General features: G+C 41.3%; 1 protein-coding gene across 6 annotated transcripts in view; it reads right to left on the bottom strand.

Annotated features, from left to right (window-relative positions):
- Positions 1-1,855: 1,855 nt before the first annotated feature.
- MAST4 (microtubule associated serine/threonine kinase family member 4) overlaps positions 1,856-8,955 on the bottom strand; it is an 802,919-nt gene continuing 795,819 nt past the window's right edge. For all 6 annotated transcript variants that reach the window (XM_051991523.1, XM_051991531.1, XM_051991539.1 and 3 more), the window contains one exon: positions 1,856-8,476. In XM_051991523.1, the coding sequence (XP_051847483.1) occupies positions 4,608-8,476 (3,869 nt within the window). In that variant the 3' untranslated portion in view covers positions 1,856-4,607. The remainder of the gene's footprint in view (positions 8,477-8,955) is intronic.

The following is an 8,955-nucleotide window of genomic DNA, read 5'->3' as shown; positions in this document are numbered from 1 at the left end:
AGAAGAGTAGAAGATGAGTAGTAAACATATAGAACTCTGGGCTTGTAGTCAGGGAGATCTAAATTCAAATCCAGTCTCAGACATATATCTGTGTTAACTTGGGCAAGTCCACTTAAGCTCCATTTGCCTCAGTTTCTTCATCTGTAAAATGGGACTAATAATACCCTAGGATTATTGTAAGGATAAAATGAAATATTTATAAAGTGGTTGGCAAAATTTATGGTACTACATAAATGCTAGCAATTATTTCATTATCATTATTGACACAGGTGATCTAGCTTTGCAATTTAAACAAGTCAAGGCACTTTGGGTTCCTCACTTATAAAATACAGATCTAGATCTAATACATAAACTCTCTTCCTTGCAGAGTATTTGTGAGAATCCCATCAAATAATCAATGTTATCTGGACCAAATAGCTTTTTAGCATGCAAATGAAAGTTATTCATGTGTTTTATATATATCTATATCATATATTATATATTCATTTTACATTATATTAATAATATTAATATATTATATGACAATAAGATCTTTTAAATCCAAGCTTCATCTAAAAGACCATTAGTGTAGTATACAGAGTGCTAAGAAAACCTGGGTTCAAATGCAGCTATTACACTTCCTAGCTGTGTAACCCTAAATCACTTAACCTCTGCTGCTTTAATTTCCTCAACTGTAAAATGTGATTCACAATAAGACTTCTTTTTCAGGGTTATTGTAAGGATCAAAAGAGATTTTCTGTAAAAGACTTATCATAGTGGTTTAGTGCCTTTTTAAGAAGTTTCAAATATATATTTTTTCCTCTTGAACTCTCTCTTCATTTAAAAAGACAGGAACTGGACTTGGGATTTTATTAGCATATGAAATTCAGAAGGGGAAATTTCCTCTACCAATGCAGGTCAATGTATTCTGGGTAATTTAGACGGCGTTATAGAGTCAGAGTTCTGAGAGGTTATACCTTCCCCCATGTCACCAAGTCAACCTGGACTAGAGGATGGACACGAATCTAGGTTCTCCTAGCTTTGTGGCTGCCTCTTCCTAATTTAAAAACCAAAGTAAACACTAGTTTTAAAAACCACAAGCATTGACCTCTTGGGGGAAAAAAGTTCCTTTATTGGAAAGAACCATGATTTGGGCATCAAAGGCTCAGATTTTGAATTCTCTCTCTTACACTCTAAATTTCCAAAATTAGGGTAAGTTACATGATCTCAGATTCCTTTCACTTCTAAATCAGATAATCTTATTTCTTTTATTTGCTAGATGTATAATCCTATGTTATTTCCCTTCACCCACTCTCTAGCCCAGCTGAAGTGGCTTTCTCTCTGTTCCTAACATATACCTCATTTCCCTTTTACTAGTCTCTGTACAGGTGGTCTTTATCCCATGACTGGGTCACCTCTTTTTCTAAAAATCCCAACATTCATTTGAAGCTTTGCTGAAATACTATATCCTAGATGAAGCCTTTCTCAATCCTCTCCCTCCTCCAGTTTCTAGTGACTTCCCCAAAATTGCTTTGAATTTTAAATATGTACTCCTATGTGTTCATATTGGATCATCCTACAAAATGTAAGATCCTGTATATTCAGCGTGTCACATAATGCCTGGCATATGGTAGAAACTTAAAAAAAAATACCTGATGATTGATCAGCAGATGATGAAATCAGCTTCATGAGTTGTATTCTGAATATATCTGTAATATCCATGGTAAATTCTTTATTGAAATACCTGAATCACTTTTTTGTATTACCACAAAAGGATGCAGTACCATAATTGTTCCCGGAAGTGTAGATTTTCTTTAAGCAGCATATATCATGTAACTATGCTCAGACACTAAAATTGATCATAATCAAGAGTCTATTATTTCATCTTGGAATTCTCTTTTTTTATTGTCAAAAAATGAATTGTGTGGGGAAAACAAACATAGCACAAGGAGCTATTTCTTGGTTAGTTATTTGTTCTTTTGCTAATCTAACTGTTCTTGATAAAACAAATTTATAGAGTCCTATAGCTTCTACAGTCCCAAAACCACATTTGACAACTTCTTTAATATTTCATGAATTTCTTTTTGGGGTGGGGGAAGGGGGAATAGGACAAGGAGAGGGAAAGGGTAAGAACCTACCAGTCTTTATCTTTTCATGCTAAATTTTTATTTCAATGTTATGCAACTGCATAAGTATAAATATTTGTTCAATATACAACAATTATGACATCCATAGGGAATTTCTTCCAGAAAATCAGACTGCAAACACTTTATTGCACAAAACCTAACAAACTTTTTTTAAGCTGGTAAATCTACAGCTGGGAGTACTACCAAGGAGCACATCTTACAATCACACAAAGACTGACCAGATAGAACACAGTTAGCAGGAGGATTTCTACCAGCTGATTAGAGAGTTTCACACCAACAAACAGATATTACATGAACACAACCATATTGTACTCATTATTCATCCAAAATGCAAAACCAGATTTGGCAGAAATGATAACACACTATACAAAATATACATAAAAAGGATATCATTGTAAACAAGCAGCTAATTGTGCTTTAAAGGAAACAATAGGACAGTTAAAATGCAAGGGCTGTAAACTATGAAATACCTCCTTGATCGAAGTGTCATGATATCTGAGTGCATTAGTACTGGGATTATGATCTCCAAACACAGATATATACTGCAAATATTGAGACCGGTATTCAAAACCAGTAAAAATGGAAAATGTTTGTTTCCTTTAAAAGTGTCAAAGGGATGATAGGAAATGGCCATGCCCTATGAAAAATTAAGAGGTGGAAAAGTGGTTCTTTTCCTTTCTGTTAATAATTTATTAGAATGAGGGAAAACCCAAGAGACCAATTGCATCATACTTTAGTTTTAGGAGCCCTGTTCTCAACCTGGCCAGACAAACACACTCCAGGGCATAAGATTATACTGTGCTTAGAAAAATGGTTTTTATCACCTGGAAAAAGTAAAAAAAAAAAAAAATCCATCAGGGATGGGGGACTTGATTACTTCTTGTCGGGCATGTGCCTTAGTACAGGGAAAAAAGAGCAAAAATATTGTGATATCGATCCCAAGCATCTTAAAAATACTTATCTGTGTCAATTTTCCCTTAGTGCCTTAGTACTTGTTTCATCAAGTGCTTTTTCCTCAAAAAGAAAACAAAAACAAAAACAACAGAAAACAAAGTACGTCAGCACTAAAATCATCTGACAAATTCTACATGTTCCACAGTATACAAAATTTAAATAAGGCTTAGCAAAAGTAAAAAGGACAATCACATTCAAGCACCAAATAGCTCCAACAGGTCTCTTTGTTACAAAAATGCTGCTTTTTATTAATAATACAGTATTTACTTTTTGCATACAAATAAAGAGATCATGTTATGAAATGTATGGAGCTACCCAATGCATTTAGAGAAGAATGTGAAACCCAGGATTCCTTGCTAAAAACAGCAAGCTTCATCTATAACATAAGGCCCCCACTAAGTATTAAAATGGATCAGATGACCTGGGTATCTCTACTTATGACATGATGCTAAAACCACTTTTTTTCTATTTTTGCCAAAAAATGTCAAACTTGAAAAAAACTCTATAGGTTCATGAAACTGATTACTCAAACTAAGTACTTGAGGGGGGAATTAAGTCATGTCTTTTTTCTTATGCAAGAGCAGGGCAGACATAGGACTACAATACATGTGCTTCTTATACATAAGACTCACAGCATAAAGGCCTGAGTTTAAGAGCTGAAAGAAAAAAAAAATGAAAGGATTACAGCAGAAATTAAGCTGATGAGTATTTTATTGTCCCAGCGCCATGTGAGGTGGAGGCCCAAGACACACACCAACGGACCACAAATGAACAACTGGTCTTTGAGACAGTTGGACCCAGATCAAAAGGCCTTGCTAGGACATTCATGAAATAAAAATGGTAGGCCCTGTGAGTGCAGGCCTATCCTAATTGAGGCAGATTTTAAATGCAATGATCAAGTTACATCTTAAATTAGATCTGGAAATATAGGTAGCCAGATACAGTACTATCAAAATCTGATTAAAAATACACATAAAAATTCACAAACTGCTGTTTAATGATTTTCTTTTGTCTTTAACTCCTAGAATACTTTAACTTGTAAAAATGTAGTCTTGAACTATTGTCTTAAACCATAGACCAAAACTGTGTTCTGTGTGTATGTGTGTGAGGGCACATGCCCAGTTTTAGTAATTTTGCTTCTTTCCTACATTATGGTAAGTAAGTGGCAAAGCAACAATTTGTTTAAAAAAAAAAGTTGTAGTAAACAACGCAATCAGCAGCAAAGTGTATATTCTACATTCAAAAACCAAACACACTGCTAGTTATTTACAGAGAACATATTTTTTCCTCAACAACTCTCAACTGTAAAGGTATTTTTGTACAAATACTATATGGTAACAGTTTTACCGGTTACAATTGGGAAGGCATATGGAAAAAGGTCCTCTCTATCTTTCTGTCCACCCTACTCCTCCCAAAGTTCTGCCTGGCAAACGATCCCATTTGGTGCTGGTTTTTTGAAGGTCGTCAGGACATAGTAATAACATCCAATTTGAGTCTTCACAGTCCTGCCTCCTGGGTCCTGCCCCATTAGGAAGCCTTTTTGTGGGGGCTGCTCCGCAAACTCTCCTTCCCTCTTCGTTGGCGTACCACAAAGTCCTTTTCAGAAGAAGCAGCTGGGAGACGGTCAGTGTTTGTAGCTTTTCCTACGTTCTGTTTTCTGGCAGCCAAAGTTTGGACCAGGATGGATTCCTTCCCTTTCACTTCTCCTGGAGTGGTAGTCATTGAGAGGGCCCTGTCCAGGGTTCTGACTTCTCCCCTGGGATGTGAATCAGGGGGGTGGGACTCCAGGGCACCAACTGCACTACAGAAAGATGGCAATGAGTCACTCTTTGTCATTTGTGTTTTGCCATCTGCCCCAGACCCTGGTTTCCTAAAGTCCCTGGTGCTAAGGACTGGTGGTTCTGCTTGGCTCCCATTTGTCTTGGCAGAAGGGGTATCACCAGCCACTGCAGAGATCTCAAGGGTTCTGGACTTAGACTCAGGGAAACTGGATGAGGAGCTCAGAGTCTTCTCTGAGAGGGCAGCTGAGTGGCAAGAACTCTGCCCAGTGGCTGATGGAGAACGTTTCATCCCACCCTGTTTGCTGGTTTCCACCAACTGCTTCTGTGAAAGTAGGGCTTTTCCTTTGGGTTCTGAGGAACTCTTCCCCACTACAGCAGGCTTTTCCCCACCTTTAACCTTGGCTTCAGAGCTCGCCAATGAAAGGTTATGCTCCGGCTTTCCACAGTCAGGTAGAACATAAAGTGCATCAGTGCATTTTTTCCCTTCTGGCTTTTTGTCTGCCACATTGGCCAAGGGACCAGGGCTCTTGTCAGTCTGTTTGCACAGAGAGGGACTATCTTTCACAGTGGATGGCTTGGGGTGCTTCAGGGGCAGGGTTTGTTTTTCTGGGACTGTGGAAAGCTTCTGCTCCACCAGCTCAATTAAGCCTGTGGGGTCTTGTCTCTGTGAATGGACCGCTGTGGGGTTGCTATTGTTAGATAGGGATTTCAACTTGTTGACAAGAGTAGTGCCCCCCTCCACTTGGCATGAAGGTGCTGGTCCACCTTGCGAATCAAAGGTTTTGTCCCCCTGAAAACCCTCATTGTTCAGTTTCCTTTGGGAGCCAGAGCTGAAGGGAAAGATCTCTGGCACAGTTCTACTGGTATTTTTTCCCTCTTTGCTAGCACTGCTGGGGACTTGTAGGGTAGCCTCTTTCTCCTTGGTGGCTCCAGAGCACTGTTTCTGGCTTGTTGTCAGTCTCTCCGAGGGTTTAGACTTAGGAGGGCAGGTCTCAGCTGAAGTCTTGAGTTTGTGGCCACTGCTTTCCAGCTGGGGTGTGGCTGCCTTGATAGGAGCGTCAGGAAGTCCTATGGTCACCTCCAGGGCACTGGTCCTAGACACAGTCTCTCTAACTGAAGGGGAAATAGGTGGATTAAGCTGCTGCCGAGTGACCACACCGGGCACATCCTTGGAGGCCAATGAAGGCTGAAGGCTACTGACCTGTTTCTGAGAAACTGGATCTTTTCTTTCCACTTCTTTGGGACTGTCCTTCTGTAAAGATGTTAAACCCAAGGCTTTTTCATTCTTAGTATTACTGACTCCTGGCAGCTGGCCAGATCTTTTTGGGGGAGAAACCTCGGGCTTCAGGTCCACACTGGTTTTTGGCTTGTTCATCTCCTTCTCACCAGGAATCCTGGAAGAACGAACATCCTCTCTAGCAGGAGGCTTAGTTATTTCTTTACCTTCTCTGGGATCGACTTTCCCACTAGGACCCCTAAGTTTTTCCACTGCTCGTGGTTGAGTGGGACAATCTGGGCTGGGTCTGATCACAGAAGCATTGTTTCCAAAGCTGCTAGTTTTTGGAGCATCCGGGGTCAAATGCTCCATAAAAGATTCTCTGGCACTCTCTGCCCTCGCTGTGGTCAGTGGCTCATTGATTCTCGAGGTGGCTGGGTGCTTCCCGGATGTTTCCCTGTGAGTCTGCCTCTCTCTTCCAGGGTTATTGTCAGGACTTAGGAACACTGGCGGGGCTGCTGATTTAGGGCCAGTCACAGCATTCTGATTAGAGGAGGCAAGGAGTTTGCTCTCAGAAGCATGATCCCGCCGTTTGGCGGGGATCTCTTCTTTCTTATGACTACTTTCACTGATGGGGGTGTGGTTTCTCACAGCTGAATGGGAGACCCTTTTCTCCTTTTCCAGTTCTGAGGTTGCTGGTGTGCTTGAAAATCCCTTGCTGGGTGGCTGAAATCGGGGTTCCAGAAGGTAGGATTTGCTCATCTTTATACATGTCATTGAGGAGTCCTTCTGACTGGCAGGTTCATTCTTCATGGAGCCTACTGACAAAGCTGGTGATCCAAAAGATCCCACATCACTAGTCGGATGTTGAGTCTCTGTAGAAGCCAGTGATGGCACTTCTGTCTTGGAAGTCTGAGGCCCTGATAATAAAGCAATGTCTAGAGTACCCTCAATAGGCTTGAGGCAAGAGACAGACCTGCCTTCCAGTTTGTATTCTGATGGACTTTTCCTGACTGGGGACTCGGGAGGGATCAAAGCTGTTTTTTCCATCCCACTTTCTGCTCGACCACTCAGAGACTTAAGAGGAACAAAGGCCGTTGAACTGATCTGAACCCCATGAGCACTGCTGATAACTGTCCGGGTCTCTGAGACCAGAGTGGAATCCTGCTGCATATTTATAGGTCTTGTGGGGTTCAGCTGAAGGCATTCGTGGATATTTGATGTCAGCTTGGACTTTAGCACTGAATTGAGGCTGTCATCTTTCTCCTCAAAGGACATCTTCTTTCGAAGGTAATCAATATTTGTAAGCTTGATATCGAATTTATCAAACTTGCTGAATTCTTTTGCCTGGTTAGTCTTCTCAGTACCATCCCCTTTCCCACTGGCTGACCTCTCTGGTGGAAACGTATGCATATCTTGCAGCAGGCATGGGGGAGGCCTTTTATAGTCATGAGAACTCAGGCTGTGCTCATTTAGGGGAAGTCTGTGGCAGACCACCTGGGCATCTGAGGGGACGGCATCGCTGGGCTTCCCACTGGCAGCGTTCTTGTGAAGCAGGCTGCTGATCAGCAACGATGATGCCTCCTGCATTGTCACTCTGTTGTCAAAATTATTTGATCTCTCCAAAGTCTTTTGATATGTTTTCTTCTCCCTCTCTTCTAGCCTCAAGGTTGCAAGGTTTTCCAAATCGCTACATGGGAAGTCATGGGATTTCTGCAGGGATTCTTGTTTCTCAGGAAAGTCTTGTTTTTTTGTCACCACTTTGACTTTCAGTTTGTCCCTGTCCAGCTCATCCACAGACTCCTGCCTTCCCAGCTTTCTTGAGATGGGGCGTTTCAGGCAGCCTTGCTCCACAGGTCTGGCGCGGGTGAGGGAAGGAGCATCACACACATTCTCCTCCAGACTCTGGAGTGTGGAATCTCTTTGGGACTGCTCCCGCTGCACCTCTTCTTGAGTCACCTCCAAGCTGTGCTTACGAGAACAGAGATGCTTCTTGTCGCTGCTGTAGGATGGAGAGAGTTTTTCTTCAGACTGGACTCTCTTGAGCAGAGGGGACCTTGGTGGCTCAGCGCTTTTAGGTCTCACAATATGTCTGACAATTGTGGGTGGGGAGTGCATTTTGCTGGGAAAAGCCTGCACGATCTTGGAATTGCCAAGGGAGTGCCCCAACAAGGGGGATGGTGACCGCTGAGGGGAAGGGGGTTGCGGGGTTGGAGAAGGTGTTCTAGCCAATGGTGAAAGCGGAATGCTGCCGGCTGATTTCCGTCTTCCTGATCGGTATCTTTGTCCACCAAGTTTGGGGGCCAAGCCGTGAAGAGTGCTGGGCCTAATGTGCCCAGAACCAGCTGGAGAATTAGGAGCACTAGAGCTTGGAGAGCTGCTTTGAGAGGAATTAGTACCTGTGGGCATAAAAAACAAAGACCTTATGAAAACCAAAGTCCACTTTTCTTTTCTACATCTACAGAATGCAGAGTATTCTGTGTACAAACACAGTCAATGAATTGGTCAGGGATTTAATTACCCCAATTAAAACTCATTTTCCAATTTTTAAGCTAAACCTTTTTTATACCCAAGATATAATGCCTTAACTTAGTAGCTTTATAATGTTCATTATGTCAATAATGATTTCTTTTAATCAATTTCTTTTGTTTTCATATAATTTGCAATTTCTGTATTAGAAATTGCTTTCCATTAATGCCAACCAGCACTTTCTCTGCAACTACCAGCATGTCTCCTTCCCATCTCCCCAAACACCCTAAATAGCTATTCCTTTTAATTGGGGATTTTAACAAGAGAAAAAAACAAAATTTGGCAAAATTGATCAACTTGACAAAAAAAGTCCCTGGAGTTCACATATATGATCTTCTTTTTATTACTA

Source organism: Antechinus flavipes, chromosome 1, assembly GCF_016432865.1.
Source record: "Antechinus flavipes isolate AdamAnt ecotype Samford, QLD, Australia chromosome 1, AdamAnt_v2, whole genome shotgun sequence".
Taxonomy (NCBI): domain Eukaryota; kingdom Metazoa; phylum Chordata; class Mammalia; order Dasyuromorphia; family Dasyuridae; genus Antechinus; species Antechinus flavipes.
The sequence above is the reverse complement of the archived record's forward strand: the minus strand, read 5'-3'. Positions and strand labels throughout refer to the sequence as shown.